The 13778-nt window shown below is 38.4% G+C and overlaps 1 protein-coding gene across 3 annotated transcripts; it reads right to left on the bottom strand.

Annotated features, from left to right (window-relative positions):
• Positions 1 to 1546: 1546 nt before the first annotated feature.
• On the bottom strand, positions 1547 to 13603 carry LOC107662250 (U2 small nuclear ribonucleoprotein A'-like). 3 transcript variants are annotated; one of them, XM_016452197.1, is made up of 9 exons: positions 13332 to 13584; positions 13101 to 13248; positions 6618 to 6696; positions 6462 to 6508; positions 6269 to 6371; positions 3836 to 3915; positions 3457 to 3526; positions 2083 to 2176; positions 1547 to 1789 (listed from the first exon to the last, which is right to left on the bottom strand). In XM_016452197.1, exons 1-9 carry the CDS (start codon positions 13411 to 13413, stop codon positions 1656 to 1658), a joined length of 837 nt encoding a protein of 278 aa, XP_016307683.1. In that variant the 5' UTR covers positions 13414 to 13584; the 3' UTR covers positions 1547 to 1655. The 3 variants fall into 3 exon arrangements, with proteins under 3 accessions (XP_016307683.1, XP_016307681.1, XP_016307682.1); XM_016452195.1 differs by lacking the exon at positions 6618 to 6696 and adding an exon at positions 7081 to 7159 and having other exon boundaries at positions 13332 to 13583; XM_016452196.1 differs by lacking the exons at positions 1547 to 1789; positions 2083 to 2176; positions 3457 to 3526; positions 3836 to 3915; positions 6618 to 6696 and adding exons at positions 4613 to 4937; positions 5091 to 5163; positions 7081 to 7159 and having other exon boundaries at positions 13332 to 13603.
• Between the last annotated feature and the right edge of the window lie 175 nt (positions 13604 to 13778).

Below are 13778 nucleotides of genomic sequence, written 5' to 3'. Positions count from 1 at the left end.
GATTGACTGCTTCTCACAAAGACTATTTATTTACACTGTTTTGCTGGTGCTTGAACACACTTTCCTGTTTATCCCAACAAATGGCCAAGCAAAGCGCACGACACTGACAAGGTACGCGATACAGTAATATAGTAGATATTAAACAGTAAAATATTAAATATATAAATAGTCTTCTTTTCTATTATGCTATACTGCTTATTTGACTTAAAAGTCTAAATATATTGCAATAAAGACCACAACTTGCCCCCGTGTATCATCAGCCTAAGAGCGCTGAATGATTAGCCCAAGTATTTATATGTAGATTTAAAAGTTTTAGAAGTACTCAAAGCTTTCTAAAAACTCCAGAGAGCACAAGGGAAAACACACAAACACACACACACACACGTATGCAGTGTTGGGGAAAGTTACTTTTAAAAGTAATGCATTACAATATTGCGTTACTCCATAAAAAAGTAATAAAAAAAGACACACAAATGTTCGTCTAGAGTAATTTTTGCTTATTAGTATGGCTGAACTGGATCATCGAAGGTCAGAAGCAAAGACATTGGTTAATAGAATGGGAATAAATACATAAAGGATATTTGTGTTGCTTAACATTTAATTATTGCAGGTTTGCGTCATATTCTGAGTTGCATTATTTTTATTCATTTTGAGGAATACTGAATCTGTTTTTTTTTTGAGTGAGATGAATTAATGCATATTCATATTTATTTTAGAACTACAGTAACATCTGATTTCTCTCAACATGGGGGCAGGAGAGCTGTCAATCAATAAATTGAAAAAAAAAAGTAACTTGCGTTACTTATTTGAAAAAGTAACTCAGATATTCTCTTGTAAATTAAAAAGTAATGCGTTACTTTACTAGTTACTTGAAAAAAGTAATCTGATTACGTAACTTGCGTTACTTGTAATATATTACCCCCAACACTGCACGTATGTATATATACACATGTATATGTAAAACTAAAAAAGGTGAAATAAGCAACTTAAAAGGAGAATTAGTAAATGAGTAGATAAAAAAAAAATACATGTGTTTAAAACAAAAACAAAATAATTCAAATACAGATTGTAAAACGTAAATAACAAAGGTAACAGTACGAGTAGGAAAGAACAATGCATCTTAATTGGAACTAAATATTTTTAGACATTTAAAATATTTTTTAAGTACAATTTATAATTGTTTGATTTTTAATTTAACATTTTAAATTAGGTATTTATACAAGAAAATATATAGATGCTTTTTGAATTTTAGAATTGGGTTCCTCACGAGGATGGTCACATTTAGGGCTTTGTGGCATCTAAAAAAACTGCAGATTTACTAAGCGTTTACAAAATAACTGGGCAAGAAACGTGCCATGCATTTATAGTTTGAGTGAAACGAGTTCTTAAAATAATGAACAAACTGTAAATAATCAGCATTAATATATTTGAATTTCTAATCTTTGGCGGTGGTCATACGTTTCAGTTCACAGAATATTAGAAAACAGAAGAAATTCTTGACTACGTATATACATAAAGAACAAAAACATTCACATCAAAGTTAATAAAAAAAAATGTTTAATGTATTTTACAAAAAACAAGACTTATTGAAACCAGTGCTGTCAAACAGCATCAAAAAGCATTAACGATTCTGAAACATCAACAAACGAACACATCTATGATCCATTCATATGCACGTCTTCCTGCACGTCATCAGTGTCTCCGTTTTCTCCCTCTGCTCCCTGCGTCTCCTCACACATGGGCTCCGACTCCTGCATCTCCTCCTCTTCCTCTACCATGTTAGATGCTCCTGAAAAAGGCAAACAAAAGACTTGTGAGAAGCTCGATCATTTTAAGTGCTTTAAAGGAAACCAGGTATGTCCCATGACTTATTAAAATGTTGTTTGATTGCACACCAAACAAATTGGCTTTTCAGAAAAGCCTCAGTCTGAGACTCACGTCAGCTATTCATACTAAGAGCAGCAATCATCAACCGCATCAATGTTACACACAGAGTTCCCACTCTTTCACCAATGAATTCATGACTTTTCCCATCATTTGTGGTTAATGTGTTTATGTATAAGTGCAACTGAAATATAATACCTGATCTCAGCTCTCGTCCTGGGATCTGTCCGGCCTGCAGGAGTCCCTTCAGCCGCTCAACTTCAGCCAGGGACGTGGCATTAGCAATAGCATTCTTCACATAAACAACACAGGTGAGACACATTATACCAGGACATCAACCTATATGTATTCATATATGAACAAGCTATATGAATACATTAAACTGACATTTGAGGAGTACAAGAAATCAATACTGTTATTCAGCAAGGATGCATTAAATAGATCAGGAGTGACAGTAAAGACATTTATAATGTTACCAACGATTTCTTTTTCAAATAAATGCTGTTCTTTCGAACTCTCTATTCATCAAAACATTCTAAATAAAAATGCATCAGAGTTTCCACAAAAACATGAAGCAGCACAACTGTTTTTAACATTGATAATAATCAATGTTTCTGGAGCATCAAATCAGCATATTAGACTGATTTCTGAAGGATCATGTGACGCTGAAGACTGGAGGAATGATGCTGACAATTCAGCTTTGATCACAGGAATAAATTACATTTCAAAATATATTAACATAGAAAACAGATATTTTAAATAGAAATAGTATTTCACAATATTTGTTTTTACTGTTTTTTTTATAGAAATAGCAGCCTTGATGAGCAGAAGAGACTTCTGATTGGCCAGCTATCCAGTGCGTTGTGATTGGCCGAATACCTCAAGCGTGTGATGGAAATGTTACGCCCCTTACCAGGTTCAGGAAGCTTTCCTCCGTAAAATGCACTGCATGCACTCAAATATTTGGGTTGAAGTGTTCTGGAACAGTGTTGTAAATAAAATGTACCCACTGATTTCTAATTGTTTCCTCTTTTGGAAGGCCAGACAAAGTAGTTTGTTTTTCACAACGAAGCATACAGCGTCTTCACGACATGGTGGCGGCAGCAACAATACTACAGCGAGAATAAAAGTTACGCCTTCTTTCTTTGCGTGAACATTTGGGCGGCGTTATGCAAATATTCCCACATCGTGACGTAGACATGTGGGGGCGTGTTAGAACGAGCCGTTTTAGGTAGGCGTGGCTGACTCTTAACTTTTATAAAGAATATCTCTTTGGGTTTGAGACTTTAGTCTTTGCAACTTTACAGATCTTCTTTATGCACCAAGAGCTTGTAACACTCCAAAGAGAAAGGAAAACAGGAAATCGCATCATATGACCCCTTTAACATTATCGAATATATTTTAGAATATATATTATATACTGTAATATAAAATTCCTAATTTATGTGTATTATATATATATATATATATACAAGGCTTTTTATATTATAGAATATAATATAGTTAAATTCCAAATATATCCATATAAATGTATTTAAAATGCAACCTCTTGAGTGTTCAGTTCTTCCGTACCTTGATGGCTTCAACATCTGCAGCCGACGGCCCTGTTTTCTCAATCTGAAGTGCTGCTCCTGGAGTAAACCTGAGAGCAACAGAGGACATTTGGTGTTCAGACAACGTAACCGTGTTTATGTGCCTCTGCAGCCTTTCAACCACTGTTCCAACAACCAGAGTGTAGTATCTGGAGTATCTTATCAATATGAATAAACTGATACGAGACAGAAAAGCCTTGAGCCAGCTCCCCTGAGAAACACTGCCGAAGTCTGACATGGACATTTAGGTTTTAACAGCCAATTCAGAGTGAGCTTTCATTCTCCGAGATGTCGAGTTCATAACTTCCACAGTCCATTAATTCGGGGGAGCTGTGCTTGATCAAGGAGTTTCATCTTACGTTTTGGTTTGCTTGGCAATATCCTTTGCAAGCTGAGCACCTCGTTTGCCTCTGAACATTTTTTCAGCCTCCTGCCGTTCCTACAGTGATACATCAGAGAGTTAAAGCAGACGTTCACAACAGACCACGACCCTGTTCTTCATGCATGCATTACTGAATTAACTCAATCGATCTTAACCAAACAAATTCAGTCCGGATGTGCACTTAAAAAAACTAATTATCCAAAGGGGAATTATCTCTATAATGCCAGATGAACTATGCAAAGCATGAAGAACAGGGCTCAGGGTGAGACTACAGTCATAAACAAACAGAAAATAAGAAATAATCTGTCCGAAGGAAGTAGTATGCATTATCAAATAGTCTGTTTTGTAAATTGTTAAATATCTCAAAAGAATAAAAAAAAGAATAAATTCCGTACAAAATTATTAGTAAATAACCACACCAATATTTAAAACAATCACATTTCAGAAGTAAAACTTAAGATATATTTGCATCACTGATAATATTTAACGAGATTAAAGTCTCCCTCAAGTTATTCTTCAAAATAGACAAGACCTAGAAATCGGAGTAGAAATAATCTGTCCTAAATTTGAACAAAACAAACATGAACTGCACAAAAAAAAATGTATACAAAATATTTTTGTCCACTGACATATTTATTTAAAGGGGTCATGAACTGCATTTTTCAATTATTTGATAATGTTTCCTGAGGTGCACTTATAATGCTAGTATGATTTTCACATAAAAAATGGCCATAATTTAGAAATAAAAGGAAATTTTTTCTACCCTGATTTTAGCCGCTCTGCTCTGCTGGAAGGGGCGTGTCTGCTGTCAGACTTCAGTAAAATGATTGGCTGACATACAAAAAAAAAAAAAGTATTAAACGTGGAGCTCTTGAAAACTTGCAGCGCTTTTACTGTTACAGCTGTTGAGATTAACTAATCGTGAAAAGTGTTGATTATAGCATTATATTTAGATCTACTCACATTGCACGAAAGGTTGCAGCGATGAGCTCTGTGATGACAGACTGTTGAGCGCTTGAATGCAGTGTTCTCGTCATTGCAACTCGAGTTTTGCACTTTCACAAATGCTTTTATCAAAACTAACAGCACAAAAGCGATGTAAATAACAGATTCTTTGAGCAGTGTACTTTCACTGTGTGATTGACAGCTTCAGCGATTATGAAGGAAGCGTTCTTTGATCGCTTTATGTATATAATTTACGATTAGGCAATAGTATGAAAACGGTTACTTACATGTTGTGGTATTACTGTCGGGTTCATATCTTAGCGTAAAAGTCTGCTTGCAAAGCCTGCGCCGAAACTGCGACTGATTTACAAAAGAATCCACAGTCAAATGTACTGAACAAACAAAAATGCTCTACTTAGACATCCACATAGTTGCAAATAAATCATAACTTTACTAGGATTAGGATCCTTTGGAAGGTACTGTTTTTTTAGTCTAGTGATCCTATACTGCTCTTCTCTTCATCTCACTAACACTCCAGTGGGCGGGGCTAAACAGGCAGTGATGCAGAATCGGTGGGCGGGGCTAAACAGGCAGTGATGTAAAATCGGTGGGCGGGGCTAAACAGGCAGTGATGTAAAATCGGTGGGCGGGGCTAAACAGGCAGTGATGTAATTTTCAGCATCATTACTCCAGTCTTCAGTGTCACATGATCCTTCAGAAATCATTTTGATATGCTGATTTGATGCTCCAGAAACATTTCTTATCATCAATGTTGAAAACAGTTCAAAAGAACAGCATTTTTGTAACATTATAAATGTCTTTACTAATGTTGGGATCAGAAGGAAGGCAATGCAAAGACTGTGTTTTTCCACAACTTGGCACTTCACAGCATCTTGGTGTCTTTGGAGCCGTCTTTATCATTGGATTTCTGCATAGACCTGCATTTGCCTCTCTCATTATTTACCCACTACGTGTGTGAATCGGTGGGCGGTTTAATTATAATAAACAGGCAGTGATGTTGAAGCAGGCATTGATCTTCTGCGGAGGCGGGGTTTAGCCACACTAATACGTAATAAAGTGGCACATTCCACAAGCTGTCGTTTTGGCAGATTGACTTCAATATAAGCTGTTTTTAGACTAACGAGAAAGATTTGAGTTCTGAAACTTACAGGATGTTTCTATAGAACAACGACCTCTTATCTGTCAAAAGATCAAGGGAATTTTAATTTCTCAGTTCACGACCCCTTTAAAGTGATATGCACACTACTGTTCAAAATTTTGGGGACCAAAGGATTTTTAAAAGTCTCTTCTGCTCACCAAGGCTGCATTTATTTGACCAATAATTCAGTAAAAACTGTAATATTATGAAATATTATTCAAATTTAGAATATTTTTTTAAAAATATTTTGAATGGTAGTGTAGGAAAAAAAAAAAAAAAAAAAAACGTGTTATGGTTTAATCATACCTTCATTTTCACCTTCTGGAAGTCCAGAACTCGGATCTGTGGTATTTTATTGATGACATATAATCTGTAATGTTTCTTGTTAGTAACTGGATTCCTAAGGAGACTACAAAACAGAAAAACAGCTCAAATTATCTGAAGTTAAAACATTAAAGCTTAATAAAATGTGTAAAACAGCAGTTTATCCAGCAGGTACCTGAGGAGGGACAATGATTTCACTGATGCAAGAGGATCCAAATCACCCTGTTGAAAACCAGAAACAACCATTTGACAACAATTCAGTGAAACCAAATTCAAAGCTCACAGACTGATTGATTAATGTGCATAACAGCACATCTATGGTTGGACTCACCAGTTCTTGAATGTTGTTGCTTGTGAGAATGAGCTCTTTCAGGTCTGGTAAAGACTGCTCCAGGTTCTCTCCAATTCGGCTGCAATAAGCAAGACAAAAACAGTCAAACCATAACCCTCTACTCCATATTGCTGTAGGGTAACAAACTCAAATCTTCTCCAGAATCTCCACTTTGCAAACGAGAATGACAAAAAGAATGGGAGTTCAAACAGCTGATAAAAACATCACAATAATCCGACATGTATTAAATATATTGAAGGAGTAATTGAATATAATTACAGTATTTTTTTGTGATTAAGCGTTTATGCATTTATAAATGTATTTAGACTACTGTTTTTCATAAATGCATAAAAACATTTTTTTTAGAGAGTATCACAATGCATACGCATGCTTTCCCCTAAGCCTAAACAACGCTGATTACGCAGATTACATTCATGCAAGCGCTTTCTCCTCCGAACGTAAACAGTTCTTGAATGTTGTTGCTTGTGAGAATGAGCTCTTTCAGGTCTGGTAAAGACTGCTCCAGGTTCTCTCCAATTCGGCTGCAATAAGCAAGACAAAAACAGTCAAACCATAACCCTCTACTCCATATTGCTGTAGGGTAACAAACTCAAATCTTCTCCAGAATCTCCACTTTGCAAACGAGAATGACAAAAAGAATGGGAGTTCAAACAGCTGATAAAAACATCACAATAATCCACACAACTCAAAGTTGCTTTTAAATTCAAACCATTGCTTCTGGCTAAAATACGAGTAAAATACGAGTATATCCATAACACTTCATGCAGTGAAAAGATACCTCGTCTGAATCAGGAGTAAGGTTGCAAAGGGGTGGAAAATTTCCGGAAACTTTCCAAAAATCCCTGGAAAGTTTCCAAAATTTCTGGAATGTTTCCAAAATTTAATGAAAATGTTCCACCTTTTTGCAACCTTAATCAGGAGAGAAATATGCACAGACCAAGCACCGTTTACAAGCTAAAATAGCTCTAAACAAATATTTTGATCTGCAACGACAACAGGAGATGGACCTTTTCACTGGAGAAGCATTATTATGGACTCATATTTTGGTCAGAAACGATGGTTTAAAGTTAAAACATCTTAACGATGGATTTGTTTCTCACAAACATGTAGTTTTTCACTTCACAAGACAATTGATGGACTGGAGTGGTGTGGACTGTGATGTTTTTATCAGCTGTTTGGACTCTCATTCTGACGGCACCGAACGTAAACAACGCTGATTACGCAGATTACGTTCATGCGCACTTTCTCCTCCAAACGTAAACAACGCTGATTACGCAGATTACGTTCATGCGAGTGCTTTCTCCTCCGAACGCTAACAACGCTGATTACGCAGATTACGTTCATGCGCGCGCTTTCTCCTCCGAATGTAAACAACACTGATTACGTCGATTACGTTCATGCGCGTGCTTTCTCCTCCGAACGTAAACAACACTGATTACGTCGATTACGTTTATGCGCGCGCTTTCTCCTCCGAACGTAAACAACGCTGATTATGCAGATTACGTTCATGCGCATGCTTTCTCCTCCGAACGTAAACAACACTGATTACGCAGATTACGTTGACTGGAGTGGTGTGGATTTCTTGTGGATTATTGTGATTTTTTTATCAGCTGTTTGGACTCTCATTGTGACGGCACCCATTCACTGCAGAGCATCCATTGGTGAGCAAGTGATGCAAAGCTACATTTCTCCAAATCTGTTCTGATGAAGAAAACAAACTCATTTACATCTGGGATGGCCTGAGGGTAGGGCTGGGCGATAAAACGATAACGATAATTATCGCGCGATATAAATTTCCTCGATAAACGATAACAAGAGTTTGATAAATGTTCGATATAATGTTTAAACGGCAAAGGCGGAACGAAAGAGCGCTAGTCATTTGAAGCGCGCCACTCTGAGCTTTTCTAGCTTCACTAGAGCAGATGCGTTCACTCGCTGATGAGTCTCGCTCACGCGACACTGAACAGTGCTGAGAGAGCCAGTGTGAAGCGCTTGAATTCAGCGAGGAACACAAATAACTGTTTACAGCCAGATGAAACAGCGCTGATAAACAGCAGAAACACTGTGCGCAACGATACAGTCAGAAGACTTTTTAAATGCAAATCGCCATCATTTACCATGGATTTACTGTAGCACTAACTGCACCATGGTATTGTGTCAGAAATTTGTGTATTCGTGTCAAATTTTATTATATTATTAATGTAGACATGTATTAAATGTATTGAAGGATGAGTAATTGAATATAATTACAGTATTTATTTTTTTGTGATTAACCTATAGCGTTTATGCATTTATAAATGTATTTAGACTACTGTTTTTCATAAATGCATAAAAACATTTTTTTTAGAGAGTATCACAATGCATACGCATGCTTTCCCCTAAGCCTAAACAACGCTGATTACGCAGATTACATTCATGCAAGCGCTTTCTCCTCCGAACGTAAACAACGCTGATTACGCAGATTACGTTCATGCGAGCGCTTTCTCCTCCAAACGTAAACAACGCTGATTATGCAGATTACGTTCATGCGCACGCTTTCTCCTCCGAACGTAAACAACGCTGATTACGCAGATTACGTTCATGCGAGCGCTTTCTCCTCCGAACGTAAACGCTGATTACGCAGATTACGTTCATGCGAGCGCTTTCTCCGCCGAACGCTAACAACGCTGATTACGCAGATTACATTCATGCACGCTTTCTCCTCCGAACGCTAACAACGCTGATTACGCAGATTACGTTCATGCGAGCGCTTTCTCCTCCGAACGCTAACAACGCTGATTACGCAGATTACGTTCATGCGCGCTCTTTCTCCTCCGAACGCTAACAACGCTGATTACACAGATTATGTTAATGCGAGCGCTTTCTCCTCCAAACGTAAACAATGTGTGTAGTCGTGTCAAATTTTATTATATTATTAATGTAGACATGTATTAAATATATTGAAGGAGTAATTGAATATAATTACAGTATTTTTTTGTGATTAAGCGTTTATGCATTTATAAATGTATTTAGACTACTGTTTTTCATAAATGCATAAAAACATTTTTTTTAGAGAGTATCACAATGCATACGCATGCTTTCCCCTAAGCCTAAACAACGCTGATTACGCAGATTACATTCATGCAAGCGCTTTCTCCTCCGAACGTAAACAACGCTGATTACGCAGATTACGTTCATGCGAGCGCTTTCTCCTCCGAACGCTAACAACGCTGATTACGCAGATTACGTTCATGCGTACGCTTTCTCCTCCGAACGCTAACAACGCTGATTACGCAGATTACGTTCATGCGCACGCTTTCTCCTCCGAACGCTAACAACGCTGATTATGCAGATTACGTTCATGCGAGCGCTTTCTCCTTCGAATGTAAACAACGCTGATTACGCAGATTACGTTCATGCGAGCGCTTTCTCCTCCGAACGCTAACAACGCTGATTACGCAGATTACGTTCATGCGAGCGCTTTCTCCTCCGAACGCTAACAACGCTGATTACGCAGATTACGTTCATGCGAGCGCTTTCTCCTCCGAACGCTAACAACGCTGATTACGCAGATTACGTTCATGCGAGCGCTTTCTCCTCCGAACGCTAACAACGCTGATTACGCAGATTACGTTCATGCGAGCGCTTTCTCCTCCGAACGCTAACAACGCTGATTACGCAGATTACGTTCATGCGAGCGCTTTCTCCTCCGAACGCTAACAACGCTGATTACGCAGATTACGTTCATGCGAGCGCTTTCTCCTCCGAACGCTAACAACGCTGATTACGCAGATTACGTTCATGCGCGCGTTTTCTCCTCCAAACGTAAACAACGCTGATTACATCGATTACGCTCTTGGGTACTCTCCAAAATGGCAGAAGATGTAACTCGGGGGAGAAGAATTGTTAAATAAATTGTTATTTTTGTTTTCTTTGTGCTCAAAAAGTATTCTGGTAGTTTCGCAAAACTGAAGTTGAGCCACTGATGTCACATGGACTGTTTTATCGATGTCCTTACTACGTTTCTGGACTTGGGAACATTTCAGCTGCGTTGCTGTCTACGCAGGGTCTGAGAGCTCTCACATTTCATCAAAAATATCTTAATTCGTGTTCTTAAAGGGATCCCCGGGTATTAAGACATGTATAGCTTAATATAACGTAAATGATGTCTCTTATTTAAATATATAGTAGAAACCCCATGAAAGATGTATGTTATTTAAAAAAACCGACATGGTTTTTGGACTATGGGGGGCGCCATTATTTTATGTGCACAGTACATTCTGCGTCGATGACGTCAAATGGTTGCACTCGGTGAGCTACTGGCGCTTATTTCTATAGTCTTTGGCTTTTTACCGCAACACAACTCAGAATACACAACTCAGAAAATAAAATACTGATACGATATCACATTGTGTGACTTTTGGTTGTAATTTTCAGTCGAAGGGCAACAAGAGAAGCAATGCAAGACTTCACAAGAAGAGGAGAAAAGAATGGGAAGATGCCTGTGGACGAATAAAACTTCCTAAAGACCCGCTTCTTTTTTCACTCCACTTTAGTCCTGATGCCTTTGAGTCTTTTAGTAGACCACAGCTACTGAAAGAGCTTACAAACGGCCGAGAAACGTTATATCATCCTGTAAACATGCCGACGCTAATCATGACGTGCGGCCGCTAGAGGAGTTTCTCAGCGCAGATTTCCCTTTCCTCCAAACGTAAACAACGCTGATTACGCAGATTACGTTCATGCGAGCGCTTTCTCCTCCGAACGCTAACAACACTGATTACGCAGATTACATTCATGCAAGCGCTTTCTCCGTGTTAATAATTACATATAATAACACTGGGCATTCCAATGACGCACTTAGTTGTCATTATGGTGATACATTTATGTCAAAATATATAGACCATTTGGATTGAGGGTTTGACATATACAACAAATTGAATATCTGAGGGTCGACTAACCAACTGCCAGCCTGTGAGTGTGTGTATGAAATGTTGTCACTAATATTGTCAAACAAATCTGTGTGTGTGTGCGTGTGTGTGTGTGTAGCTGGGGAAATGGTGGTTATGGGCGTGATGTGAGTAAACATGTACAGATGATAGCAATCTGGTTAAGTCTTACGTCACGCGTCTCTGGGTCCAAATGCTCCTTTAGATCCCAAAAGCAAACAACAAAGTCACGCTGTGCTGTAAGTACTGCCTAAAAACCATGATCCTAGCCTTTATCTCCATACCAAAAGTTCAGTTGGCCAGACTGATTCATCTTTTCTAAAACTTAAAACATTATTATCTTGGACACTGTGTGTGCCCACATACTGTAGTGTACACTGTGAGCTTTTAAAAGCTTAGCTTTGAAGTGTGCTAGACATGAATAGTGCTCATAAACAGCTGTTTATGATGGTATTCTGATAGTATTCTCAACTGAAGCGGAGTGGAGGCTTGGACACGGAAACAGTATTTGATACATCAGGACTTAACAGGAGGAAAGGGGATTGTAATTACTGCTCCATTGGTCATACCTCTTCAAATCAGTGGCAGTAGGAAACGTTTTATATTGATAGATACCTGCATGCACAGAGAAAATGCCTTCATAAAAGTAGTGTAATTAGTGAATTAAAAGTTAGCAGAGAATTGCGGGTAAGCTGTGTCACCACCTTAATGCATGGTTTCGGTCACTTTCACCGTGACCCTGGACCACAAAACCAGTCATAAGGGTCAATTTGTTTTTAAATTGAGATTTAGATAATCTGAAAGTGTCTATTCCGAGTTGGGTTGTGGTAAAATTAGCAACAGGTAGCGGCAGTAGCTCACCGAGTGCAACCATTTTACGTCATCAGAATAATGGCGCCCCCCATAGTCCAAAATATGTATAAAACGATGTGATTTTTAAAATAACATACATCTTTAATGGGTCTTCTACTACATATTTCAGGAAGAGACATCATTTACGTTATATTAAGCCATACAAGTCTTAATACCCAGGGATCCTTTTAAGATGAACGAAGGTCTTACGGGTTTGGAACGACATGAGGGTGAGTAATTAATGACAGAATTTTCATTTTGGGGTTAACTAACCCTTTAAACTTGAAAGAAATTATTTTTTTATCGCGATAATTATCGATATCGACTGATGTGAGAGAGAAAAAATACCGTGATAATTTGTTGGCCATATCGCCCAGCCCTACCTGAAGGGGGAGTAAAAAAAAAAAATCAGCAAATTTCCATTTTTGGATGAACTATTCTGTTAAGGATTCCCTGGAATAAAACCCAAAAACATTTCTGCATTTGTCTAAATCTGCTAGATTCTGTCATGTAGTAGGTGCAAAGTCTGCTGCACGAACGACAAAAGCAAAACAAGTTTAAATTTGTGTTAATGTGTGTTCGCAAGTAAAACAGTGCTGAGCAGCATGTTACAACACTTTCATAAGGCATATAATGAAGATAAACAGTGCATAGCATGTTTATATCTGTCTGGTTGCCTCACCAGATCCGGTTGTTGTTCATCAGGAGTGTTTTGAGTCTCTTCAGAAGCGGAAATCCATCCAGTTTTCTGATCTCATTATCCGACAGATCAACGGTATCAAACTGATCGAGTGTGGCGCCCAGATTCTCCAGCACTGGGATCTTATAGCCTACAAACACACGAGCGGGAGTTATTTCTACAGTAAGGCAGATACATGAGTGGTTCACTCATGAATGCTGCTGCTCGACTCACCGCGGAGATCCAGCTCTCTGTCCCGCACAGGGTTCGTGTACTGCGCCGCCTGCTCGATTAGCTCTGCCGTCAGCTTCACCATGTCAGCCGCTGAGAGGAACGACTTGCGAGAAACGAGTCTGATCAACGAGAAATGTGTTGGATCAAAACTTTATTACAAACGTCTAACATTCGCACACGCGCTGCCGCCGAACGGAAACGTCTGTTTTGTTCTTCTCGAAACAAACGCCACGTTTGCGAGAAAACTACAGCGCCACCAGGCGGACGGGAGGAGAAATGCGCTACAGCGTCAATACATCGTACACAACACAGTTACATAAAAGAGAACACGTTTTTTAACCCTCCTGTTATGTGCAAATTTCAACCATGTTTTTAATGTGTGACCCCAAATACTTATGTACACTTATGGACAAAATAATTTATGTACACTATACCTACCCGATATTT

Source organism: Sinocyclocheilus anshuiensis, unplaced genomic scaffold, assembly GCF_001515605.1.
Source record: "Sinocyclocheilus anshuiensis isolate Anshui unplaced genomic scaffold, SAMN03320099.WGS_v1.1 scaffold579, whole genome shotgun sequence".
Lineage (NCBI taxonomy): Eukaryota > Metazoa > Chordata > Actinopteri > Cypriniformes > Cyprinidae > Sinocyclocheilus > Sinocyclocheilus anshuiensis.
This window is presented reverse-complemented; position numbering and strand designations above follow the sequence as displayed.